The sequence below is a fragment of the Saccostrea cucullata genome, unplaced genomic scaffold (assembly GCF_032062105.1).
Source record: "Saccostrea cucullata isolate Sc308-1 unplaced genomic scaffold, CSIRO_AGI_Scuc_v1 ctg160, whole genome shotgun sequence".
Taxonomy (NCBI): domain Eukaryota; kingdom Metazoa; phylum Mollusca; class Bivalvia; order Ostreida; family Ostreidae; genus Saccostrea; species Saccostrea cuccullata.
Genome location: NW_026938254.1, coordinates 1056747 through 1084548, shown reverse-complemented (window position 1 = coordinate 1084548; position 27802 = coordinate 1056747). Strand labels below are relative to the sequence as shown.

Here is a 27802-nt window from a genome sequence, read left to right as displayed (position 1 = left end):
GTTTCATGCGGGACTTATAATTTCTTTGCTAATTTTTAATAACAAATTAAACGAAATTAAGTCCCCAATGAATATTTCTACATTAGCATATAAAACTATATCATATACTTTATATACATGACCGTGTGATGGGATATGTCCCTTTACTGTATTATCCAATGATAATGCGACGCAAAACCCATGAATATATATTTTAACAAAATGCATGTCGGTATGCAAAATTGGAGGATCACTTACTGGGAGCACAAGAACCATATTTCTTTTCTTTTACCTTTAATTTCTTCCCTCCACTTCAATTATTATTAAAAGAAAACTAACAAAATTCAGACTGTCGTAATTATAGACGGGATTCCATTGATAAATCCATTCTACACAGAGTGATAGGATGTGTTACTGTATATATGACGTCATCAACCATAGCGTGACTTGGCGGTAAGAACTTGACGGCCATCTTTTTTAATTCGACCATTTTAGCTCGAGATGGCTCTACATTGTGCTGACCGAGAACAAGTTTTCTGACTTTGTCGCCAATCCCAATACTTCCTGACAATCCAGTGGACCGAATCCCTCCCACGGTTATCCAGCCCCTGAAACAGGGCATTTTAATTAAAAATTAATAATTCGGCTACCACAGCTAGGTCAGCAAAAAAAGTACTGTAAAATAAGTCATGATACTGGTATGCATATTTTATAGGAACGGAATCATGTAAGGCGACTGAAGAAGTCAAACTTGTCTTTATAAATGCATGTATTTATGATAGAAAATATATGTACAGCACATATGAATTTTTTTCAAAACCATTTACTTTTGAAACATTGTTTTATTTTGGGACTTAAATAGAAGAATAAAAGAAAACAGAACGGGACCAAAATCAGTATGAATGTACATCAAAGACGACCTCTGGTCTTATCAATTGAATCTTGAAATGTTCACGAATGATGAAATAGACGGAATTAATGAATAAAGTGTTGTATTTAATAAATTACAATTAACCAAGTGTCTGATGCCACAAAGTACAGAATAATTAGGAATTATTCTGATAACCTGAATATTAAGGGTCACCTCGGTGTATTTATGAATGAATTGCAGGTACAAATATTTTCTACATATAAGTTATTTTGCATTCTTATATATTGTGGAAATTGAACACAATTTAAACAATTTCCCCAAAAATCCGAAAACATAAAATAAGGCAAAATAAAAATAAGATTTATATATATATTTGTTACAATTATAAATACATGTATATTACTGATCAAAATGGAATTCCAGGATAGATATTATATCTAATAGATGAGATTTTTTAAAAATCTTATACCTTTCTGGATAAGAATCAATATGGTAGTCCTTTATTTCTGTCGCAGGTCGAACACCCGTGTAAGTGTTCACTATGGGGCGCCCTCTTAATCCATTCACACGGGACTCCCCATACCGTATTAGGCGCTGGATCGTGTTCGAATCACTCCCTGGGCGCCTTTTGTTGACTGTCTCCTCAAACGTTGGTCCGACAATGACATTACCGTAAACTGACAAATTGAAATCCCATGGATAAAAAAAGTGTTTTAAAACAAAAGTATCAATAAAATTAAGCAAATTCTAATCATATAATGCCCTGTTCACACGGAGAGTTTAATTCGAATTAAACGTAAAGTTACTGCGAATTAGCTTCGCTTAGCGTTCACACGGAGAATTTAATGCGAATTAGTTTAATTCGAATTAATTTACTGCGCATTAAATTACTTCGCATTAGCTCCGTGTGAACGCTAAGCGAAGCTAATTCGAATTAAATTTTGACGCATGCGTAAGACCAGAATTAAGTCACAGGACACGTGCTGGTAATTATATATAGGTATTTGTGCTATATTTGGTTCAAAAATTGAGGAAAAGTATGTTTATCACTAAAATCAATGAATACCTGTAGCCACTATATGATGTATCAAAGGATGGCTCTGCATACATGACGTGATTTACAAATGACGTCATAATAGACTTACTGACGCCTGACTGCAGAAGAAAATTTTTAATTCGCATTAGTTTACTTCGCATTAGCTGTCGTGTGAACGCAATTTAATTCGCATTAATTTGATTCGCATTAGTTTACTTCGCATTAATTTACTGCGAATTAAACTCGTCGTGTGAACAGGGCATAAATAAACTCCTAACTGATATAAAATTATTTTAATTTATTAGCCTCTTTATAAGAATGGCTTTGATAATGTCACGGTTAACTAACAAATTGATATAGTAAGTTTAAGCATTAGCTGGTATCTCCATATTTTTTTTAATTATTTAAATGAAGAAAAGTATATTTTTGTATTTCTATAGCAAAATTTTCATGCAATTTTTGCCGCCAATTTTGATTTCCAGCGATAAGTCTATAGACAGATGATGTCAGAATGACTTCAGTAGCATTGTAACGTCATCAGGATTTCAGCACATTCTTGCAGTATTATCTTAGGCCCCTACTCCAAATAATTCAATCCTCAGAAATTATGATTTACATCAGTATAATAAAACGCTTATCCACTGGTTGTGAATGGGATAGCTCTTTTATCAAACCCTTGACAGGAACTATTCCCCTCGGGCAAGCCCTCGGGGAATAGTTCCCTGTCACGGGTTTGATAAAAGAGCTATCCCACTCACAACCTGTGGATAAGTACATATAATATTCTACCTAAGAGGTCTATTCAAACAATACAAATTAGGAGCAGAGCGAAACACAGACCTCTAAAAAATCAGAAGTGGATCGGTACCATAAGGAGTGAGCATCCCCTGCTTACCGGGCACACCTGCCATGTGCTCCTTGTCATGATATGGAAAACGGATATATCGTTAGACTTTTCAGTATGTAAATAATTGCTGAACAGCTAGTATGAAAAATGCTTATTAGCATTTGACTTATTGATGGATTGTATTTTTTGACAACGTTATTGTATCGACCATAGAACTTACGAAATGATAACTTTAACGAGACTATTGATATTTTTGTTTCATTAAACTTGTTTGTCAATGGCTTTCCTTACTTAAGAGATTGTTTGTACGTAGAGTATGCCTTTGCGTATCAAGTCAACTGAGAGACATAAACCCCATATGCAGCTAGTAAGAGTTTATTGCTACCAAAGTAAGGAAAGTTGAAAACAAGAAGCCATCACGTTTACCAAAAAACTTATCATTAAGTTATATTAAAGTCTCTTTTTACTAGTAGAATATCCAAATATAAAACAGATGTGTCGGACTCAGTGGTATTTTTTATTTCAAGCTCTCTGGGATATATAAAGTCGACTCATATATATTGCTTGGGATGGTTTTATGGCGTAAGATCTGTGCCAAAACTGAAGATAATTCTATTTTTTTTCTGTATACATTTTAATTGAAAACAACATTTTGTAAAATCACTGGCAAATGGTAAATTTTTCCCAATTTCATTATTTATTGAAGTACTTAAACAAGAAAATGTTTAGTTATCTCTTTCTAAAACATCATTACATATTTAGCTTTTAGAAAAGTCCATCGTTTACATCCAGTTCTAAAATTCAAGATCAATGTTGACTATATAATTCATTGTGAGTATGTGACTTAAATTTTCATGTTGCACTAAAATTACAATATTTGAAAATATCGATGCTGAAAAGATAGAAGGTGTTGTTATTTATCAAATAAAACAATGTCTTGATTTGTGGTAAAATATGTCAAGAAATTTTGATGTCAATGAAATACTAGTATGTAGAGAAAAAATTATCTTCACTTTTGGCACAACTTTGTACCTTTGAGCTTAAATTAATTTAATTAAAAATTGTTTATATACCTGTTTTAAAAATAATTTCACCTTTCCCTCTGTCTGTTGGAATTGGTAAAATACTAGAATTGATCAAGTGTTTTGCAGTCTTTGGATAAACTGCATATTGTCCTTTCTTTGGAACTATGCTGAAAAAAGCATATGAATATTTGATTTTATAACATTGTTAATATTTACAACTGAGTTGTAAATATTAACAATGTTACAAAATTAAATATCTTTAATTTCTTGTAGACAAACATTTTATTTTTACTTTTTAGTCGTGTACACTGTACAGTTATTTATTTAATGTTACATGTATAAAACAACATATTTTTCATAGTATATAATTATTTTGAGAGAAAAAGTTTAACCTGTTAGACTATTGAACTTTTTTACTTTAGAAAAATCATTTTTTAATCAAGAACATAACTTAATGCATAACTGTTGCCTTATCTTCTCCGCGATTAGAAAATCAAAGTTTCACATTTACCTGTTAAGAATATGAAATTACTTTATCAATAAATATTGTGCATGTCTAACTGCATGTGAGAAATTACAAGTTGTTAACCAGACTATATATGTAACTTCTAAGGCATTTGACAGCCTGCGGCGACACAAATGATATAAACTTTGTACGATAAGATCTTTCATTTCATTTCATTGGTTTCTAAAAAAAATTTCATAACTTGTGACTTGATAAACAGAACTCCAAGATATTTTATTGCTTTGTACCTGAAATGTTGCAGCCCTGCCAGTTTGTCCACGATATCACCATAGAGACCACCACAGTTAATGACGACACGCCCTGTAAACTGACCACGTGACGTCATCACGTGCACTTGTTGGTTATGATCTGCTCTACATATGCTTTGTACCATAGTGTCAGTTTTGACCTTCGGACAAAGATATTAATACTTATCACATGTGGTTTATTGCAGATTTCAATTTTTATACCTTTGTTTAAAAGATTTCAAAGAATTCTCTTTGCCTATCAGGGTTTTTTTCGCCTTTTTTTTTTTTTTTTTTTTTTGGTTGTGCTCAAGATTGCGCTCAAAAATTTCTCTAGATTTAACTTTATACTTTTGCAAATAAAATCTTCATATGTAGGACACTCTGAAAATCAGTTGAGAAAAAATATTTAAACCATTCCTCTCAAATTGCTTTTTTATGAACTCATGTTTCAAGGGTAGAAAAAAAATTAATGCAAAACTTACTTCAGATGTATTAATTTTGCGGGAAAAGACTATCAACAGAATCCGTTGCATAAAGATCACCATGCAAAACGAACAGTTTAGCTAAATGACGCTAGATTACTTTAAAAAAAAATATAATTTCAAGTAACATTAGAAGGCATATGAGCCTGTAAATTAAGGAAAGCAATAAACAGTATACAAATTTCAGAACCGTTTAAATTATTTCTGTGCACTTATGAATTGAGTTACAAAAATCGTCCAGTCTTTCCTCTAAAACCCAAATGAGAGTGATTTGACACTACTGACTGCAAGTTACAAAACTTTACCATAGCTCCCTTTCTCCTGGCATCGTGTGCCATAGAGATGGCCGTCAGCCACGGGTCCACCACGGTCTCATCGGGGATCCACAGTGCCCCCTGGGCGTGTCTGCTGAGCCCGGGCTCCCTCCTGTACAGTTCAGACAGACTTATCTCTGTAGTGGAGGAAATCCCTGCTGCCCTTGACCTCTCAGTGATGATGGGTAACCTTGACACCTTTAAAACATCTTACAACTTATTAATATTTCGAAGAATAATGGGAAGTTAATATTAGGATTCTAATGATGCATATAATGTAATCACACAAAAGAATTTTACAAGTAAAATTATTAGCTCCCTTTTTTCTGTCATGTTTCATGGATGGAGTGGCGCTCAATGGATGAACAAAGTTTACATACAGGTAGGAATTCATAAGAAAAAAACTTAAAAAATTATTATCCATAGAACAACAAGGCCATGATAAGCCACATTCAATGGGATCGTTGTATCAATCATCGGATAAAAGATATTCAAGTTCGTGCAAATCGAGACACCGGGTATAGGTTGGGCCACAAAAAAAGAACAAATTTTTACGTAATAGGACACAGGCATCTTGCATTAATTATTTTTCTATACATAACCCGCACCCAAAACAAAAATAAGTAACGTCAGGTATCTGTGATATTGAAATATACAAAACAGCCTGCCGATGAAGAGCAGCAGTGCAATCGTGATTCAGTAGAGTGTTATGGACCAGGGGCCTTTTATGAATGAAAGGTACTATGACAGTTAATATATATATTGTAGGTTAGAGATACTAAAAATTGTTAATATATATATTGTAGGTTAGAGACACTAAAAATTGTGTTTTTTATTAACCTGTTCTTGTGTCCAAGCTACCATAGTTGCCCCATTTTTTTCGTATGGCAGTCCAAGTCCTTTTAATAAATCAAACATTCGGGGAAACGAGTGTTGTATACACTGAATCTCCAGACTGTTGGGAGAGGAATCAAACCCGGTGTGGAGCATCCCGCTATCAAAGGGGTAAAAAGGGTCAAATTAAAAACAAACTTGGCTTTTATAGACACGTGACATTTATTATTCCTACTGTTAATTTGAAAATTTTTATTCCATTTTAATCTGATATCTTACAATTTGAATTTATTGAAGTTGTGATGGTACAATTATTTGAATCGAAACAGCATGACATTAAGTAAATAGAAAAGCGATTGTTTGAGATTTTTCCTCCGATTAACTCTCTCTGATAAAAATTTCACTTTTATTTTTTTTTCAATGTTGAGAAATACATGATAACTGAAAATAAAATTTAAGATGATATCACAAGGAAAACAACTAAATTTAGCTTTAAAATTTCTATCAATCATGGAAATTCAATTTACCTATTTCCCGAGCTTGCTTCAGACACCAAGTTTTCATTTTTCTCCAGCAGAAGACATTTGTAACCGTGTGACGTCATATCCCAGATAACGGCGCATCCCACGACGCCGCCTCCGACAATGATCACATCGAACACCCCAGCCATTCGATCTCACCATATGTTGTCAGAGCTACAGTGACGGAGAATTTTACTTTTATTGAATTTTTTTTGTTTGAATATAAATCAGATAATGGTTAAAAAAGAAAGAAATGAAATATATCATCTCAGTTTGAACGTTAACATTGAAGGATTTGGTTGCACCCTACACCCGATTTTTCTTGAATATTTAAATTTAAAAAAAAAATTATAACTACTTTTTAACAAGAGTTAATTTAGTGGTTAGTGTAAACCCTCCGAAAAATATAATGTTCATTTTCGAAAGACATTCGAGGAATTTTATTGTTCGGAATTTTCAAAAGATCAAAACCTTGGTACTGTTTCGGCTTTTACAAACCATTATATAAATATATAAAGTCATTGATTCTTAAAAAAAAACAAGAAATGAAAGATTATCTTTAAGATAGACAAAAGTACACAACTGATAATGATTACAATCCTGGCTTGCAGCTGTTCCTTAACTGCATTCACCTTAAAACTTCGTAAAAAACAAAGAAAAAATTTAGATCTGACCTGTCAGTGTGGGTGGAACTATTTATAGAGATAAACATAAAAAGGGAGGCCACTCTATTAAGAAAATAGTTGTGAATTTCACATGTATTTTTTTCTTTATCCACAGAATATCTTGTTTCTTCTATATACAGTCTTTCTGCTCTTACCAAAAACTTATCAAAGTGAAAGTCCAGGCACGTAGCATCGTTTTGAAAGTGGGGGGGGGGGCCAACCTGAGAAATTTTTTTTTTACTTACCTGAAAAAGTTGACAAGCAAAAAAAAAAAAAAAAAAACGAAATATTAAAAGTTGCCCAAAGTCGAAAATCCTATTTCGCGTGTGTGTGTGTGTGTGTGTGGGGGGGGGGGGGGGGGGGGGGGGGGGGGGGGGGGGGGGGGGGGGGGGGGGGGGGGGGGGGGGGGGGGTAACTTTTTTCAAGACCAACTATCTTTCAATTCAAACTTATTGGGGTAAATTTTCTTTATAACACTACACTGTGCTGAAATGTGGGGGGGGGGGGGCAACCTTCCTTTCAGTATACATTTCCTATAGTAAAAGTAATGTCGGGAGAAAAAGTGGGGGGCCAGGCCCCCCCTTACTACGTGCCTGAAGTCTATAGTCATTTCATAGATTTTTACCTGATTGCACATTGCATCTACAAGTATTTAATTAAGGTAGTCCGGTCCTCTAATTCCGAAAATCAGGCCTTCAATGATTAAAAATGCTCACAAAAATGTATCTGAATTTTCAAAGTATGGGTACATGTATTTACCCAAGGAAATTCTTCGAACTTAATCATTCAAGTTTATCATATTTTATAGGGAAAATATGTAAATCTCAAAAAACTTATCGGGAAATGCAAATAAAAACATACTGTAGTAACTAAAGGAAGAAAATTGTAGATCTTTATACTTAAACATTACTTTATGTCTTCTGTTTACTTCATTTATTTTATAATGTATAGTGTATAAAGTTATTTGATCAAGTCCTATCATTGCAAAACACCATAAATCACTTCTATCATAAGAAGCATGGGCTAGATTAAAGAAATGTTATTTCGTTCAATGTGTAATTTTCAAATACTTCTATGGGGTACAAATGTCAACTTTTTTTTATAAATCCGTTTCTAAGAATTCAAAGAATCTTGAAACACATTGAGCTGCATAACATGAAAAGTGTTGTAAACATGAAAAGATTTCAATTTCAAGCTTCATATAGGCATCCTTCCTTAGAGACCAGCGGACATCCTTAAGGCCAAGTAGTATTATTTATGGTTGTTACTTTTACAACTAAAACCCTATTGTTAGTAAAGTATTTCCTTCGATATATTAATTGAATATTGATGATTTGAAATCGTGGTTGTTTGGGGCCTTTTGTTTTTAAAGTTGAAACCATAGCAGCGATCTTTTCCTCGCAATAACACGAGAGAGATGATTTTAATATACCCTCTCATAAACATTTTCGCTAATTAAAAATCAAAGTACAACTTGAAAAATTACGGATTATTTTTTTCAGTAATCTTCAGAGTCGTGCGGCAATTTTATACATAAGGAAGGATTTAAGAACATAAAGAGTGTGAGCCATAAATTTTATATAAAGGGGAAAAGCTGAAATGATATGAATTATGAGTGAGCGCACTTCTCTGCTGGTCAACTAAGACTTCTGTTTTCTTTGTTTCTCTCCTATATAGCACTATTTTTTCAACATATTCAAGAAATGTTAGATGGAGGTAATTTTTTTTAATACAAAAACCTATAACACAAACTGTGCCTGCGTGTTAATAACCATATTATTTGAAGTGGTTCTACCATTGGTTTCATGCTTAATGTAATTATGCCACAAAGATACACAAGAGTAAATCTTATCTCAGGGAATATGAAATAATAATTTATTATTAAAACAATGAAATTCTGTAAACAAAAACAATAGTTCTGTATAAATATTTCTTCAATGATATTTTACAACACACATCATCACACACCTCATTGAGTTAGTCTTAAATAAAGCAGGGCTCAAACGCTACATTTCTGTATCAACCGTCTTCAAGAGTTAACAAAATTAGTCTCTTAATTGATGAAGAGAATAAAATGTTCGTTTATATCAACCACAACATTACATATTTGAACAGTGTTTAACTAACAGAAGGGATACTAGTAATTATGACGCTTTCAAGAGAGTTTGCTAATTGCATAGTCATTTTTTTCATTGTAAAAAAGTTACATGGACTAACTATACAAGCTCTCATCTAAAGTATATTTAATATTTTTTTTAAAAAATATGCAATATGAGATCATTTTACATAAAATACTGGTACTGGAAATGAATATTACTTATACATTTCACTTTGATATTGATAAGAAAATACATACATCTGTATGTACACTTGTGTAATTGTAGTTGCCTTAGCAATATCAATTTTTCATTAATAAGAAAAGCTGTATTGGATATTTTGGCTGACAGAATTGAAATAGAATACTGACTAGAACTGACATTTGTAAATGAAATAACATGAAATAATATTATCCTGTATACTTTCATATTTACCAAGTTTCTTTGGTTAATAAATTCTATATGTATATATAAAAACACCAAGGTCTGCAGATAAATGTACACAGCAAGATCTCATCCCATACATATCTGTAAAAAGGAAAGGCTCAACATACAGAAACATGTATCTGATAACACAAGAGTTTCATTCTCAGATATGTGTAAACATTAAGATCTTATTCTACAGATATCTGTTAATACTTAGACCCCATCCTACAGATATCTGTAAACATTGAGGTCACATCCTACAGATATCTGTAATGAATGCGGTCTCATCCTTCAGATATCTGTAAACGCTGAGGTCATATCCTACAGATATCTGTAAACATTGAGGTCTCATCCTACAGATATCTGTAAACACTGAGGTCACATCCTACAGATATCTGTAATGAATGCGGTCTCATCCTTCAGATATCTGTAAACGCTGAGGTCACATCCTACATATATCTGTAAATACCAAGATCTCATCCTGAAGATATCTGTAAATATCAATGTCTCATTCTACAAGTATCTTAAACACTTTGGAATCATCCTACAGATATTTGCTCACTGATATCACTTCCTGCAGGAGAATTTCCTGTCTGAGTCAGGAAGAATGAGCTCTTTTTCTTTCTAGAATACCTCTTACTGGAGCTACTTGGATACATTGGTATATCATTAGTACTTTTCTCCTCCTCAAATGCTACACTAGGGATAGGTGTTCTGAGGGATGTATCATGTTCCCGCCTGATTTTAGATGTAAATGAGGATTTCTTCCTTATTTTGTGAGACCCTTTATAAGATGTCATGTCATCAATAGATATGTGATCCTCATCATTTTCCAGTAAAGTCTTACTACTGAGCTGGCTCTCTCTGGAAGCTAATCTAGAGGGCAGTCTGGAACCAATGCTTTCCCTTGAGGCGAGGCGTGACGGAAGTCTGGAATCATTGCTTTCCCTCGATGCCAGTCGGGCGGGGTATCCTGAGTCAGTACCCTCCATGGCAGCCAGTCTGGAGGCTGCTCTCAGGGCCTGAGTCTCTGGGGGAGCACTTTTTATTTTACAGGGACCAAGTTCATCTGGGAGGTCGTCTGACTCCCAGTCTGAGTCTGACTGTACAGGGATACCCCTCTTGTCTCTCTGCCTGTCCTTATTCTTCCCAGCTGACCCCAGCCCTGAGTCCCGGCTAGCACCAGACACACCTCTATCATCCTCTTCTGAGTCCCTGAAGCCCTCACTCTCACTATGTAACTGACTTAATCCTTGTGATAACTTTTTCAGATTTTTCTGGTCCTCTTTGTCTTTACTATATTCTTCCTCCAATTTTTTGGTTCCTCCAAGACGATCAATTATCGATTCCTTCGCTTTCACTTCCTTCTTTAACCTCGAGATCTCCTCTGTCTGTTCTGAGATTTGATTGGACAGTTCTAACACAATTTGCATTTTGCCCACATCAGGTGTGTTAGTCTTTTCTTGTGGTCCAGCTCTTTCAAGTGAATCTAATAGAACAGAAAAAAAGATAAACATAGAAGATGATTAATTATTGAACATAGTACAAGGATAGCCCCTATACAGCTGCCCAAATCAATCATAGACATGAACTTGAAAGGGTGACAGAGTATAAATACTTTAGCAGACAAGCATGAACCCAATTGTGGTCAATGAGAGTACGAGTAAATATTCGTATTAGTCGTATTGTCTTTTACACACCTTCCAGTTCTTTGTTTTTCTCCAACAGTCTGGTGATTTCATCTCTAAGTTCAAACAGTTGTATTGAGGTCTCTTGTTTGGCTTCATTCAGTTGTGTGGTCAAAGCTTTTATTCTCTTCTTGTAGCGAATTCTCTGTTTGTAAAATACAAAACATATGAGTTTTTGTTTGTTGTGTAATGATTTTTTTCCTATAAAAGGGGAATAACTCTAATTAGATACTCTAAATAGAACAAGTTGCCTCAACAAATCGTTCTTTTAAAAAATCATTATGGTGTAATAACACTATATTTTCTGAACAATTTATTTATTGCATTTTATACTGGAAGTATAAAATAGATATACTGAATAAAACTTCTAAATTGACAACAGTATTAAAACTTGAAAGAGTTTTAAAAAGAACTGCAGATTTTTTCTTCTTGCTTGTTCTCCCAGAAATTAAATGTATGGGTTTTCATTATCCACAAAGTCCTTTTCAGTTAAAGACATGGTTTTCTTAAGATATTTAATCATTTCAAATCTTTTAAAATATGCAATAAATTATGAAAATACATAAAATAAATGCTTAAATCTGCAGAAAAATTGTAATGACTTGTATCTAAATCCCTCACCGTCTTACTGAACTCCTGTGTCTGTTGTTTCTGTTCTTTCTCCAGTTTTTCTATAAACTGGTTCTTGGCATTGATGGTTTCCTGGTACCCCTCCGGCTCCTCCTGAATCTGGTGACACGAGTTGAGGTACTCAAGTCGCTCCTCCAGAACCTCCACCCTCTCCTGGAGGTCCAGGTTCTGACTCTCTGTCTCTGTCAGCTGAAATGATTGGGTGTAAAAATAAATCTGTTGAACCAATGTCCACTTATAAACATTGTAAAGAGACATACAGAATAAATAAAAACAAGGTTTATTTACAAATAAATAATATACTTACATGTTTAACTTGCTTTTAACTCAATATCAGAGAGTACATGTATATAACAAAATTAATGTCAATAAACCATTTTATAAATCAAAATATAAATTGGGAAAGATCTCAGATGTATAATTTCAAAATAGTGCCCTACCTTTGGAGAGAGTTTCTTTTTTCAATTTCTATGTCATTTTAATAATTAATATCAAATCATATTTTAACTGTTTATGTTAAATGTGTACTTGTCTTGCAAAAGCCACACTTCATACTTTTTTTAATCAATAATATACATATCTCAATATACACTGTATATTCTATACATTATATTTTTTTTCCATGTGATTGATCAAATGAAGACATAAAAAATAAAATCTAATTAAGGAAACAATACTAATACATGTAATTATCTGCATTTAGTCTCTCTATTGAATCAAAATCTGGTAACTAACTAAAAATGTTTAAGTCTTAAACTTGCCTGTTTTTGTAATACTGTCATCTTTTCTTGAGCTTCAAATAGCTGTCTTTCTTTGTCATCTGTATCAACTTTAACATCATTTGAAGTCTTCTTGGCAAATAGAAACAGTATAAATTAGTTGTAAATTAGTTGTAAACTTCTGCAGTGCATACATATTACTGACAAGTGAACTATTTAGATTGTACAATGAAAATCCTTTTGAGCTTCAAAGTTCAGAACATACTTTGCAGATGATATATTACATGTACAAGCTCTTTGTTCATAATACATGCCTATCAAACATCCTTGAAATAATATGTAAGAAATGCTGAAATATTACCACTCTGGGGTTAAATGATTTTCGTAGTAGCTATCAAATGACCCAAAATGGGATACTTTTTATGGTGATTTTAAAACTAATTTAACATATCTATATTTTAAAAATCACAAATTTCAGTGCAAATCATTTTTTCAGCAATAGATTAATTAATATATGTTGGGGAGGGCATAAGTTTGTAGAACTTGTGTCTAATTCTTATGAAATAATAAATTACAGTAAAAATGTTTGAACTAAAGCCATGTAATTCTAAGCTTATTTCTAAAGACTTGACTTGTATTCCTCTTCGCTCCTTGGAAAGCATAGGGTCACACTTATTTCTAAAGATGGTTGTTAAATGTTTATGAATTCTCATATATAACAAGGTTGTTGATAACTCAGGTTTTATGAATCGTGTCAAAGATAAAAGAAATGAATTTAATGGACATGTTTATGTCAATATAATCTTTTGATCTACTGACCTCCTCTGATGTTTGTTTATGTAGAGATGGAGCTACCCTTGGCGAGGTTGTACTGCTCATAGACTGACTTCTCTTTATCTGGACAGATGGACGTTGCTGGGCTGAGAGAGAGCAAACACGCTTTGTTTCTCTACCTGTTTTGGGCCTAAAACGAAATTTACATACATGTATAAACATCGTCATGTATCAATAGAAGTGAAAACTATATATTTTGTAAAAAAGGCAATGTTGTATAATTCAATACATTAATAGGCAGATTTACTTTGAAAAAGAGACTAATCTGACAATCCATTTATTCAAAACAATTAAATTTTATTATTCATCAGTGTTCATATCTCCAGTTTCTATCCCAAAACATTGATAAAAAGTACAATGTCATATAACTTATTAACTAATGAATTTAAAATGTACACCAGGTGTATGAATGGGTTAATCCAGTAACATTGTAATCCTCTTAATTTAGCGGCACAGCACAGTGCATGCATATGACAAAATCCTTTCACGTATTCTAACAGAGGACTTACCGAACATCCTCGTCCTCCTTATTTCCTTGTTCCACTTGAAAGGAATGCACCTGACTTGATCGACTCGAACCAGATCCCATTTTAGCGTGGTGACATGCATCAATTTCAGTTATCTGAAATACCACAGGAGCGCGCCATTTGTAAACAATGGCATAGTTACATTTTTACTGGTTCATGGTCCGGATAAAAGGGCGAACCACCAGATTAGTAAACATTAGTTCGTACATGGTTGCGATTTCAACGATCATATTCAAGTTTATCATTTAAGTATACGAAATATACAAATTACAATATAACTTGATTATTTTTTTTAATTCTTTATTTTATACACAATATGTTTTATTAAAAAACAAAATCTAACATTTGTACACAGAATGCGTTTTTTTAAAGAGAGATAGAGAGAGAGTCAAACTTGTGTGCATCTACATCTACATCTACCAGTGACGTATAACCCCCTTGTTATACGTCACTGCATCTACATATTACAGCGTTCCATCAATCCTGATGATTATACGCTGGCCCTGCGCAAACGGACCTATAAATTTTAATTATAAAACACAACTATGTGCCATATGCAATGAAAAACAATTTTTTGTGCATGAAAAATGTGTATTTACATTCTGTTCTACTTGTTTTCATAAATATGAGAGTTATGGGACATAGCTTGGGACCAGAGTTCTGAACTGGTCCAGAGAGGCCGCTGCCACCACTGAGTGTGGGAGAGAGAGGTTAGTGTATATAAATTTATAATAATCTGTTTGTACTGAAGGTCTGAAAGTGAAGAGGACTAGTATTACGTGTAATGGTCGTTGTCTGGGGTACTAAGTAAAGGTTTTGATCTATAGCCACTAATTTGTGTGTAATTTTAAATAACATTATAAGTGTACATATATTTCTTCTATTGCCTAATGTTGGCCAATTTAGATAGTGATGGGTCGGTGACCTCTTACAAGTAAAGAAGTAGAAGTAGAAGAGAGAGAGAGTCGTGTTATTTTGTTGACATGAATAGGATTTTTGTTTAAAAAACAGATTTGAAAAAAAAAATTAATATATAAATAAGTTACTAGCCTTTGAAAAGAATATTCCTCATCACTCTTCCAAAGACTATTTACCTTTACAGTACATAATGTTATAAGGAGTCTGATTTTATTACAACTGTGGTCAATGTGGAAGAAATTACCAACAACTTTCTTTTGGCATACACATACAATTAATATTTAATGCATACGAATCAAAGAACATGTAAAGGTTAGAAAATACTAGTTTAGGTATGCACGAGTTCATTGTAAAAAAATATTTACAGAAACACGTGAATTTTCGACCTAAATTGTTTGATTAATTAGATACAGTCGATCTCGCCCATTTGATCAATATTTTTGTACTTGAGTCTAGAAGAGATAAAGTTGGGCACAAAGAAATCTATTTTATAGATATTTCATGCCAAATTCAGAAAAAAATGATATACATAGTTTAAAAGTTAATAAACTAGTTTTTTTTTTTGGGGGGGGGGGTGGTGGTGTAAACTTTAGTTTACTAAGATTAAAAATACAGTTAACGATTCGTCACTATATTTTTCAAACTATATATCTAAATATATACATTTGTGGTATCTCTCTATTATATAAACATACAGATAACAAATATCTTCAATTCTGTATGAAGTTTGTCTGAGGTCAGAGGTCAATACGTGACCTAATCACACGGCGCAATAATAAATAAATATAAAATGACTTGCTCTTCTTGCATTTCATGTATAAAAAAAATGAACAAAATATATGCAAGTAAATAATTATTATTTCATTTACAACGTTAACAAGTATTTTATACAGTTTATGGCTATCGATTTAACCTGTATATACATGGAGAATATACCGATAGAAACTAGCTTTTGTTTACAAGTTTTATGTCACTTTTTTCAGCTGTACAGTCTCGAATGTTTATCCTTATTTTTTGGTAGACTTCTGGTTAAATCTTCATGATAAACTGTATTTTTGTCATCAAATTCTACTCACGATAAATGTGTAAATCTGTTGGAAAATATCAAAGCATTGCAATCACGCCACGAACAGCTGACAAACATCTCGACGCTGTCGTAGTTCAAAGTAAGTTTTCGCTAGTGTCCCCGTGTTTTGTTTACATCATGAATATGCCTTTAGTTATTGATATCGTTGGTTAAATGTTTTTGATCTTAAATAGCCTACTTGATTGCAAATTAACTGGCACTGTCAAGTGTTTCCATCCATCGGATCATGCATCCTTTTCTGGCGACCGAAATTCCTCCAACTTTTTATCATCGGTCTTCGGACGTGTTTCTGGTGTCTTTTCAGCATCAATTATCAATTTTCACGAATAGAAATATTCCCAGACAACAGTTTGTTCACTATTACTGATCACAGGTAGCCCTTAACAAGATATTCCCTTAGAAATAAAATCCTTAGCCTGCTGAATTCGAAGCGTAACCGCCATTCAAGCCGATTTACACCTTGCGTCATTTTTCAAAATCTACGACGGACGGTTAGTGCTATAATTTATATTCGAAAATATTCAAGTGTCTGTCTCAAATGTATATATAAGTAATAAATAACAAGTTTATAAACTTCAATGGGAATTGAAGTGGTCTTACGTGATCAAATCTTCTGAGAAGGCCTTCGGCCTTCACAGGATTTGATCACGTGACCGACCCACTTCAATTCCCAATATATACATTTGTGGTATCTCTCCATTATATAAACATACAGAGAGAAAATATCTTCAATTCTGTATGAAGTTTGTCAGAGGTCAGAGGTCAATACGTGACCTAATCACACGGCGCAATAATATAGATCTACCGGTACATAAATTATAAAATGACCTGCTCTACTTGCTTTTCATATATAAAAATGAATAAAATAAGCAAGTAAAATGATAATTATTTTATTTTAAATGTAAACAAGTATTTCATACATTTTTGGGCTATCGATTCAACTTGTGTACATCTATAGAGAAAACTAGGAGTCTAGCGTTTGTTTACATTTTTCTTCACTTTTGTCAGCTGCACAGTCTCTAACGTTCATCCTTACTTTTTGGATAGACCTTTGGTTAAATTTTCATGATAAACTTTTATTTTATCTTTAAATTTTACTCACGATAAATGTGTAAATCTGTTGGAAAATATTTTTGCAATCATGCCATGAACAGCTGCCAAACACCTCGGCGTTTTCGTAGTTCAATGTAAAGCTGTCGCCAGTGTCTCCGTGTTTATCAGTGTTTTACGATAAGTATGCCTTTAGTTATTGAAACCGTGGAATGTTTTTGATCAAATTGCAAATTAATTGGCTCGGACAAGTGTCTCGATCAGTCCATCGGATCCATCCATCCCTTTCCAGCGACCGAAATTCCTCCAACTTTTTATCATCAAACTTCGGACGTGTTACTTGTGTCTTTTCAGCATCGATTATCATTTTTCACGAATAAAATATTCCAAGAAAACAATCTGTTCACTATTACTGATCACAAGAAACCTTTCACAAAATATTCCCTTCGAAATAGATTCCTTAGCCTAATGAATTCGAAGCGTAACCGCCATGCAAGCCGATTTACACCTTGCGTCATTTTTCAAAATCTACGACGGACGGTTAGTGCAATAATTTAAATTCGAAAATATTCAATTGTCTGTCTCAAATGTATATGTAAGTAATAAATAACAAGTTTATAAACTTCAATGGGAAATATATACATTTGTGGTATCTCTCCATTATATAAACATACAGAAAGAAAATATCTTCAATTGAATTCTGTATGAAGTTTGTCAGAGGTCAGAGGTCAATACGTGACCTAATCACACGGCGCAATAATATCTACCGGTACATAAATTATAAAATGACCTGTTCTACTTGCTTTTCATGTATAAAAATGAATAAAATTTTATTTTAAATGTAAACAAGTAATTCATACAGTTTTTGGGCTATCGATTCAACCTGTGTACATAGAGAAAACTAGGAGCCTAGCGTTTGTTGACAGTTTTCTTCACTTTTGTCAGCTGCACAGTCTCTAACGTTCATCCTTATTTTTTGGATAGACCTTTGGTCAAATTTTCATAATAAACTTTTATTTTATCTTTAAATTTTACTCACGATAAATGTGTAAATATGTTGGAAAATATCTTTGCAATCATGCCATGAACAGCTACCAAGCACCTCGGCGTTTTCGTAGTTCAATGTAAAGCTGTCGCCAGTGTCTCCGTGTTTATTAGTGTTTTACGATAAGCATGCCTTTAGTTACTGAAACCGTGGAATGTTTTTGATCAAATTGCAAATTAATTGGCTCGGACAAGTGTCTCAGTCCATCGGATCCATCCATCCCTTTCCAGCGACCGAAATTCCTCCAACTTTTTATCATCAAACTTCGGACGTGTTTCTTGTGTCTTTTCAGCATCGATTATCATTTTTCACGAATAAAATATTCCCAGACAACAATCTGTTCACTATTACTGATCACAAGTAGCCTTTCACAAAATATTCCCTTTGAAATAGATTCCTTAGCCTAATGAATTCGAAGCGTAACCGCCATGCAAGCCGATTTACACCTTGCGTCATTTTTCAAATTCTACGACGGACGGTAAGTGCAATAATTTAAATTCGAAAATATTCAATTGCCTGTCTCAAATGTATATATAAGTAATAAATAACAAGTTTATAAACTTCAGTGGGAATTGAAGTGGGTCGGTACGTGATCAAATCTTCTGAGAAGGCCTTCGGCCTTCACAGGATTTGATCACGTGACCGACCCACTTCAATTCCCATTGAAGTTTATAAACTTGTTATTTATTTCTTAATTGAAGTGGGTCGGTACATGATCAAATCTTCTGAGAAGGTCTTTGGCCTTCACATTATTTGATCACGTGACCGACCCACTTCAATTCCTACTGAAGTTTATAAAATTGTTATTTATTTCTTAATTGAAGTTTATAAACTTGTTATTTATTTCTTAAATGTTTAACGTTGCAAACTGAAGTTTACGAATGCTAGTCTATAACCTAAGATTCTCTGTCGGTAAATAAACTTGACAACGCCTATTGTTGATAAATATAGATTCTTGTTTGTAAACTACTATTTAATGCCCTGTTCACACGGAGAGTTTAATTCGCAGTAAATTAATGCGAAGTAAACTAATGCGAATTAAAATAATGCGAATTAAATTGCGCACGACCTGTTCAATAGTTGTACGTTTTTGAAACGTAGGTCAAATTCCAGGGTCAATGTCAAAGGGTCAAAAGTTTGGAATTTTTGTGGAAAAGTGGGTCAAACTCCAAGGTTAAGGTCCTAAGGTCAATTTGGTAGTACCCAAAGAAAGGTCATGACACAAGAAATATACATGTGAAATATGAAAGTCATAACTCCACTAAATCAAAAGATATGGGCAAGGTTAAAGTTTTTGCGGACAAACAAACAGCCCGACAGACAGAGAGACAGACACGGACGGACACAACAAAAAAATATTCCCCAAACTTCGATTACGGGGGCATAAAAAAACAACAATTTTCACATCAAGTAATAGGCCCATTGTCCACATCACTTTGACCATACTGTTCTTTACCAGATTCCCCCCTTGTAATACCTATTGTCACCCCACCCTACCCCACGGGTCAATGACCGTCATAATTTGGACAATTTAAAATCTACACTACCCCATGATACTTTCACATAAGTTTCAGCTTTCCTGGCCCAGTGGTTCCGGAGAAGAAGATTTTAAAAGTTTTTTCTATAATATATTTTAATGTAAAACTTGGATTCCAAATTATGGTCCCGCCCTACCCCAGGGGGTCATGAATTAAACAATTTAGAATCTATACTACCCAGGATTTTTTCAAATAAGTATTACTTTTTCTGGAACGGTTGTTCTTGAGAAGAAGATTTTTAAAGCTTTTTCCTATATAGTTCTATGTTTAACTTCGATTCCTTATTGTGGCCCCACCCAACCCCCGGAGGTCACGATTTGTATGATTTAGAATCTACACTATCCCAGGATGCTTTGAGTTTCACATAAGTTTCAGCTTTTCTGGCCCAGTGGTTCTTGAGAAGAAGATTTTAAAGTTTTTTTTCTATATATTTCTATGTAAAACTTTGATTCCCTATTGTGGCCTTGCCCTTCCCCCGGGGGTCATAATTTGAACAATTTAGAATCTACAATATCCCAGGATGCTTCCATATAAGTTTCAGCTTTTCTAGCCCAATGGTTCTTGAGAAGATTTTTTAAAGGCTCACCCTATCTTTGTCTTTTCCTGATTATCTCTCCTAGGGAGGGGACTTGGCCCTTCATTCTAAAAATTCAAACTCCCCTTTACCCAAGGATGCTTTGTACCAAGTTTGGTTAAAATTGGTCCAGTGGTTCTTGAGAAGAAGTCGAAAAAAGACGGACGGAAGGACAAAATGTGATCAGAAAAGCTCACGCGAGCCTTTGGCTCAGGTGAGCCAAAAACCACGACTTTCATGGAAAAGATGGTATATCCCCTATTAGGGCATAAAATGTGTTTGTATACAATGTTATACGAGTACATATCTTTAAAGTTATATTTTTTATAGCCAATGAGTGTTTGCAGTTGATCTAGTCTAGAAAAAATCCCACATATTCTATATAAGTAATTAATGACCTATCAAGCAGGGTTATTTACATACAATTCCTTATGCAGCAAGCATGACAACGGTATGTTACCACAATAGATCAATCATCGTCACTTACAGAACTAATAGGATGTATGCGAATTGATTCTATTCATCGATGCTATTTAAAAATCAAAGTACTGAAAGTACTGAATCGAGGTGACGTCCAGTAAAATGTGAAATTCGTCCCCAAGTAACTGGCACATACAAAAATTTAAATCTAGAAGAAACCCTAATGAAAATCACTGGAAAGAAAAATGTGAGCAACACGGCAATGCATCTTATAACTTATTTGATCTATTAAAACTGAACTAGTTATCCTTAAGTACCCGTCACCATAAGCGGAAAACACCTCGCATTTCTTTACAAATTATATTTTGATTTGTTTTCTTGTTACACAGTAATAAAGATGAACATTATATTTAATGATATTTACAAAAAAGTGCAGACACTGGACTTATATAAAACCGCTAAATAGAACGTGTATCCTGGCAGTGTCATTTTGTCCAATGTATCCTAACTCTCTCACCAGGGTCCTCTACAATATGCCAACATATTAAAGACCCCCCTTCACATACACCCTAGTTAAACTTTTCATACCTTTTTCTTAAATTCTAAACATGAAAAATTGTTTTAAAGATTTCAAATAGTATTAAATTACATTTTTATAAAGGCATCAGCAATGTACACAAATAACGTTTTTATGACATATTTTATATGTAAAAATGTAGTCATGTTGAACCTTTGTAATAGACCTTCATAAAAATGACTGACAGGTAAAAATGACCATGTTAATGCAGTTTCGATGGAAGAGCACATATATAGGGGAAAGATGCTCACTGATTTCACATAAAAAATGATACCTATAATTAAATTAGCGTATATTTGTTTAGACGCTTTTTTCACTTACTTGTTGTAGTAGCTTTGAATGTTATTGTAGATTTTCAGCATGTATAAATTACGTTACAATCGCTTTCGTTTACAAATTGCACGGAGTTCCCGGAAAGTGATGGAGTAAGGGTATAGTGACGGATTTAGAGGGTTGGGCAATGCTCAGTTATACAAATATAGAAATGCTAACAAGAATCTTTGCCATACATATATGAATGTATAAAAAAGAAAATAATGTGTCATATATTTTTGAAATTGTTGTATGCAGACTCTGGGGCCATACAACTTATAGGCTATAGATGAGCTCACTCTTGATCTCATTCTCACTTTTACATAAATACTAGTAATTCATTAGGTAAAAGGGAAATTAGGATCAAAAGTGCGCCGGAGCCAGGAGACAACATTTATCATCGATGCAGCTTAGCATTTAATACAATAAAAAAACCTAGCCTCTCTTTAATTTTTTTTTTTGCCAAAAGCAGGCCTATTTTGACATTTTGAAGAAATATATAAATACCGCATTTTAAAATTTGACTTCCCAAATAGAAGAATATGGGATTCGTGATTTTACTTTAGTGATTGGATCGTCCATCAATTCTAAATCTATCAGTATTATTAGCTTTAAGGTTTAAAATACATTATTACTATCAAATTAAAAAACTTAGCATACATATGTAAGGTATCATATAGTTAAAAATATATATTATTTGATATTTTCCAGTTAAATCAATAGCATCTTTTTTATAAATGTCTATAGCTTGAAAACAAATTGTTCGTTATTATCATTCTAAAGTTTCAACTGATAGACTTTGTTACATCCTCTTTAAAGTTCATTTTCAAATTCTTTATAGATCTAATTATTTCTCTCTTTATGAATTAAAAATAGAAATGATTGAATCATGCTATGACATCGACAGATGACTTCTAACAACGTAATTTTTCATATGCGGAATCTTAAATGCTAGAGGAGTTCCGACCGAGTATTCGATAAAATGGTCATTAGCATGCAACGAAAAAGGTACAAGTGCCCTGCTATTATTCACCTGAGCTTTCGACAGTGATAACACCAAAGAGATTTAAAAAATAGGGCCGATATTTTTACGTTCTAAATAAATTTTTTAATGAATTACAAAAACAGAGGGGTGAAAATAACTTCGCCTTTGTGATATTTACCATAAAGTGCGAAAATACCTTCGCTTTTGTAATAAGTTACGGTGAATTTTGGAGCTCAGTAGGGACTATTGCGCCTCAGACGCCTCTATGTTAACCCCAAATTCATTCAATTGCATGTTTCAATTCAAGCAGAACGCCTGTTTCTGTTTTGTTTTAGTATATACTGTTCTGTTCTCTCCCTTGCCTGCGATTGACGTTCAATACACATACATGTACGTCACGATCTCTGCGGTAGCCAGTTATTTACATTTTACCCTCGCTAAAATAGTTCGGTGCGTAGGGATACTTCAATTCTTCATATTCTTATTCCCACAGAGGAACTTGTATTTAGTATTTTTAAATCTATAAAAACACTACTTGTTGCTTGGAAATCGCATTAAATACATTGTAGATCTTGTTTTGTGACTGAAATTCTGATTTCAATATATGTATAATCAGAGGACTATATTTCTTAGAGAACTGCTAAAAATTAACGTTTTAATATTTCCAATCAATCTTGCAAGTGCTATTGTTTCATATTAGCAACATATCTCTGATTTGATCCTTGCCTTCTAAGGTATCATTTTTTAACAACAAGAGTACTGAATTGTCCAAAAGAGCGGAGATCAATAAGAAAATGCAAATGGTAGTGATCACAGGATTCCGCCATTGAAGCTATAGAGCAGCTATCGAGGCTGACTTACGTCACCTCGAAAAATCACATACAGGTTGTCTCTGAGAAAACTCAGTTTTATTATCAAAAGTGAACATGTGCGATAAATAAGTTAAAAATATACGTGAGACAATATAAGTTATTGATTGACACGAATAGGTCATCATGGTTTCGCTCTGGTGTATTTCCTGGTGAAGTACATATTGCATGTTGTCTCTGAGAAAACTCAGTTTTATTAAAAAAAAAGTGAACATGTGCGGTAAATAAGTTGAAAATATTGGTGAGACAATCTACTGTTGATTGATACGAAACAGTCATCATGGCGAACATTCTGGCCTCGCTCTGGTGTATTTTCCTGGTGAAGTACATATTGCACAGCATGGCTTTGTGTCAAAGCTGGATTTCTGTATCCACTTTAAGAGATTGGGGTTTTATCCTTTACTGTAAATAGAAAAAAAATTTATTAATTTGCATTTTCGAACTCCTCACATTTCTTATTTCACATGGACTATCTATGTTGCAATTGACGTCACATGCATATATTTTAACTGAAGAATGATCACCTGTCGTAACAAATGCAGGGATAAAATTCATTATGTTACAAATTCATATACCAAAAGGAGTCTCTTAGACATATCTATACCCCCGCTCTGATGTGAATATATATATATGAATATAGGACAGACATACAGATAAACAGGAAAAGCAGGAGCTCGGATTCGTGTGAAAATTAATCCCACTATATGGCATGCCAAAACAAAGAGTATACTAAAATTTCATGTACCTGCAAAGAATAGTTACGGGAAAAAATTACGACGAAAGTGTTACGGACAGACAGACAAACAAACAAACAGATATACAATGGTAGGAAAAAGTACTTACTCCTTGGAAATTTCTTAAAGCTTGTCTCTTTTCTTCCGGAGACATCACTGAAAGGAGAATATTATACAATTTGAAAATGGATAAACTAATGTTTATTACAGATCCCAAATATCATTAAAAAATCTGCTGAAAATATTTAAGATAAAGTACTAGTATCTCAGCACTCACTTCCTGGTCTACGTGTCCTTGATCTATTGGTGGTGGCAGCAGTACTTCTGGTGGTGGTTATCGGTGGTTGCTCTGTTGAGGCGGTGGTGGAAGTGGTGGTAGTTGTTGAACTGGGTTCATTAGCACTTGTGTCTGTTTGGACTCTTTCATTAACGACAACATGTTGAGTGTTTTCGTTTCTGTTGCTCTCTATCGGATTACCTCGGCTAACTACCACACGTCCTGGTCTACGTCTCCTTGCAAACTGTGCTGTTTCCATGACTGGAGGTTGTCGCGTGGTTGATTCAGTTGTTGATGGTGTCGTCGATGTTTGAGTAGTTACTGATTTAGAATTTATCTCAGTCTTTGCTAACGTTGGTAGTGATAATTGTTTTGGAATATTGATAGAATTCCTCGAAACCCCAATAATATTGCGACGAATACCTCTGGAAGACCCTCTCAAAACAGGACCTTTACTTCCATTCGGTCGAACTCCTCGACTGTTTTTACGAATACCCCTAAAACTTCCTCGGGAAAAATCTCTTGTCATCCCTTCTTGCGGTTCCTGTGAAGAATCTTTTGACTTAATTTCTGTAATAGGTTTCGCTGTTGTCGTCGTTGGATTTGTTATGAGACCTGTTGTTAGTTCACTTGGAGAATCTGTTACGTCTACTGGAATAATTTCAGCCGGGGTCTCAAGTATGTGTATTTTATTTTCCGACACAGATGACGGCGTTGTGGGGATATTTATCGATCTGACTGGAACTGATCTCCCTGGTCCGGTGGGTTGTCTGCCTCGTGTAGATCCCCTCGACACTGGGACTTCTCTACCGATCGGCCGCACGCCTCTACCGTTAGGACGAATGCCCCTGAAAGATCCTCTGGATATACCTCTACTCCCTTGTCGAAGTCCTTGAGATGGACCACTGGAGATGCTCACTTTGACTGGTTTTACTGTTGTTGTTGTTGTCGTTGTTGTTTTTGTTGTTTGGTCTGTGAATCGAGAAGTAGATGGATCTACTGGGAATTCTTCATCCTTTGCTTTATCGGATTTTGTTATGTCCACTGGTTTTGGCTTTGTGTTCACAGCTTGAGAGACTGAAATAGGTCTTAACTGTTGGACTTGTACGACTTGGATTTGTGGCTTTTCTATTTCTTGTTTTATAATCCCTGCTGCCTGAACGTTAGGTCTAGATTGTAGACTTTTCAGGGGAGTATCTTTTATTGCAATATCTGATCTGGAGACTGGCGTATCCATAGAAATTTCAATGTCCTTTGCAATTGAAGCTTGTTTAACTTTGCTCAGTGAATGGCTTTGGTCTTGGTTTGCACCAATGCTTTGTGTTTTACTTGGTCCTTCTGTTGAAATTGTTGGCTGTCCTGTTGATACTGTTTGTGTTATAAATTTGTTTGGAATATTAACAGGTGGGGGAGGCCTGATAGCTGATTTTGTATTCACCAAAGATTTCTGACTACTCTTTTGAGCAATGTCTTGCTCTTTGACAATAATAGAGCTTGACGTTGTTGGTGTCTTTTCAACAATAATCTGAGGAACATCATTGATTTCGAAATCCTTGAATTCATTTCCAAAGCCGGGTGTGTCTTCAAAGACGTTTTTGTCATTCAATTGATTGTTAGAAACTTCTTTGTTGCTGAATCGGAAGGATGAAGGTGATCGTCCCAAACTTGGAGCGACGATAGAAAAAGTTGGGGATGGTAGATCCGATTTTTTGGTTTGCTGGATCACAATGACAGGAATTCTATTTCCTTTCCTGGCAAAAGCTGATTGTGATGGTTTGAAACTGTTTTTAACCACTGGTTGTGGCGTGCTTATAATTTTGGGGATATTAATGTTAGGTGGTGAAGGAAATGGAATGAAATTCTTTGGTATATTGCTGTTTCTATTTTGGGATATTTGTCCCAAAATTCTATCGATGTTTTGTTCAGAAGAAAGTTTAGGTTCAGGAGGAGGGCTGAATTTAATCTTTTTCGCTATAAGTTTTGTCAGTGAACTACCATATCCTCTTGCTGTGTTTCTGTTCATCTTGTTAGAATAGATTCTGTCGGGAGAAATTTTGTCCTGATTTTGCGGTTGAGAAATGGGTGGTGTGTGGTGGCTAGTGACTTGGCGTGCAATGGCTCTGCGAGCGAAAGCTGCCCGCTTGATCTTATTTGTAGTTGGTTTGATCGTGGTAGGTCCCATCACACGTGTGTCAGCTAACTGTATCACGTGGCGGGGAGGGTTAAGGGGGGCATTTCTTGGTATGTTTGAATTCCAGACTTCTGTTTTCCCTAATGCTCTGTGTATATCCCCCTTCATCTGTAACTGCCAAAGCGCTTTCTCAATTTGTTGATAAACGCTCTCCTCTCCTCCATAACAAGCTATTTAAAATGAAAATTAATTTAGAATGATGAAAAAGGTACTTTAAATTCAACTCGTTTGCTTCATTAAATAGAAAAGTGTATGGCAATTTGATCAAGGAATTTCATGTAAATTCAACCCTGGGGATTCCCCATGGGAAACAAAAATCAGTTGTTATACTTTCTATCTGTCATGCTAATTAATTGGGTTCACGAAGGTGAACAATGAATCTCTCTATACAACGTGAACTTAAAGGTATCTCCAAATAACGTTTTTATATTATAATGTATAAAAATTAAAGGATGACGCTTACAAGTTTCAGGAATGATGGACACAAGCACTAAAGCTTCTATCACACACAGGAGTTTCTTCATGTTGTCCTACAACAGTAAAAATGCCAGCACTTGACAATAAGTTCATAAACAACACATGACGTTTATGTAGGTGCCGTTTGATGGTGTAGTATGTCTTCCTTCCTTTTGATATTCTTATCACTTAAACAAAGATTATTCACTTCATTTTTTTTATTTTGACAATATCAAAACTCTAAATAAAATATTTCAAAAATTTCAAAAACTTTAAATTGAAATCTAGAAAAAAAAAATGATTAAATAATACCTTACCAATCTGAAACAAATGTGTCCTTATAACTTTTATAAATCCACGTTTTAATTCACTTTAAGAGATATTCCAGGTACAGAGAATAAGCTGTCAAATTTTGTGAAACTGTTTCAAAGCATTTTTAATACTCTCCTTTTAAAATTATCTATAACACATTTATACTTCTTTTGTTTCCAAAATCATTGATGCAATAACAGAAACTTAGCA

General features: G+C 34.1%; 3 protein-coding genes across 5 annotated transcripts; all 3 read right to left on the bottom strand.

The window, feature by feature from the left end:
* Positions 1-160: 160 nt before the first annotated feature.
* LOC134249840 (glycerol 3-phosphate dehydrogenase-like) lies at positions 161-7372 on the bottom strand. 2 transcript variants are annotated; one of them, XM_062732211.1, is made up of 8 exons: positions 7337-7372; positions 6669-6836; positions 6148-6301; positions 5299-5505; positions 4512-4672; positions 3807-3925; positions 1320-1527; positions 161-587 (listed from the first exon to the last, which is right to left on the bottom strand). In XM_062732211.1, exons 2-8 carry the CDS (start codon positions 6809-6811, stop codon positions 338-340), a joined length of 1242 nt encoding a protein of 413 aa, XP_062588195.1. In that variant the 5' UTR covers positions 6812-6836; positions 7337-7372; the 3' UTR covers positions 161-337. The 2 variants fall into 2 exon arrangements, with proteins under 2 accessions (XP_062588195.1, XP_062588194.1); XM_062732210.1 differs by lacking the exon at positions 7337-7372 and having other exon boundaries at positions 6669-6868.
* A 2231-nt stretch (positions 7373-9603) lies between these two features.
* LOC134249839 (protein FAM184A-like) lies at positions 9604-14404 on the bottom strand. 2 transcript variants are annotated; one of them, XM_062732208.1, is made up of 6 exons: positions 14230-14404; positions 13706-13850; positions 12929-13018; positions 12159-12356; positions 11550-11682; positions 9604-11338 (listed from the first exon to the last, which is right to left on the bottom strand). In XM_062732208.1, exons 1-6 carry the CDS (start codon positions 14307-14309, stop codon positions 10389-10391), a joined length of 1596 nt encoding a protein of 531 aa, XP_062588192.1. In that variant the 5' UTR covers positions 14310-14404; the 3' UTR covers positions 9604-10388. The 2 variants fall into 2 exon arrangements, with proteins under 2 accessions (XP_062588192.1, XP_062588193.1); XM_062732209.1 differs by having other exon boundaries at positions 12929-13015.
* Positions 14405-23835: 9431 nt separating this feature from the next.
* On the bottom strand, positions 23836-27763 carry LOC134249821 (mucin-2-like). Its single transcript, XM_062732192.1, has 5 exons — positions 27598-27763; positions 27288-27354; positions 24634-26994; positions 24466-24512; positions 23836-24024 (listed from the first exon to the last, which is right to left on the bottom strand). The coding sequence occupies exons 2-5, from the start codon at positions 27346-27348 to the stop codon at positions 24022-24024; spliced, it is 2472 nt and encodes an 823-aa protein (XP_062588176.1). The 5' UTR covers positions 27349-27354; positions 27598-27763; the 3' UTR covers positions 23836-24021.
* Between the last annotated feature and the right edge of the window lie 39 nt (positions 27764-27802).

Excerpts from the sequence above, each read along its gene's own strand:
- LOC134249821 (XM_062732192.1), bottom strand. The coding sequence starts at position 27,348 with ATGAAGAAACTCCTGTGTGTGATAGAAGCTTTAGTGCTTGTGTCCATC. Across the intron at positions 26,995-27,287 it reads GTCCATCATTCCTGAAACTT|CTTGTTATGGAGGAGAGGAG; the intron begins GTAAGCGTCATC and ends CATTTTAAATAG. Across the intron at positions 24,513-24,633 it reads AAGGACACGTAGACCAGGAA|TGATGTCTCCGGAAGAAAAG; the intron begins GTGAGTGCTGAG and ends TTCTCCTTTCAG.
- LOC134249840 (XM_062732211.1), bottom strand. The coding sequence starts at position 6,811 with ATGGCTGGGGTGTTCGATGTGATCATTGTCGGAGGCGGCGTCGTGGGA. Across the intron at positions 5,506-6,147 it reads TAGCTTGGACACAAGAACAG|GTGTCAAGGTTACCCATCAT; the intron begins GTTAATAAAAAA and ends GATGTTTTAAAG. Across the intron at positions 4,673-5,298 it reads CCAGGAGAAAGGGAGCTATG|GTCAAAACTGACACTATGGT; the intron begins GTAAAGTTTTGT and ends CTTTGTCCGAAG.
- LOC134249839 (XM_062732208.1), bottom strand. The coding sequence starts at position 14,309 with ATGGGATCTGGTTCGAGTCGATCAAGTCAGGTGCATTCCTTTCAAGTG. Across the intron at positions 13,851-14,229 it reads AAGGAGGACGAGGATGTTCG|GCCCAAAACAGGTAGAGAAA; the intron begins GTAAGTCCTCTG and ends ATTTCGTTTTAG. Across the intron at positions 11,339-11,549 it reads GAAAAACAAAGAACTGGAAG|ATTCACTTGAAAGAGCTGGA; the intron begins GTGTGTAAAAGA and ends CTGTTCTATTAG.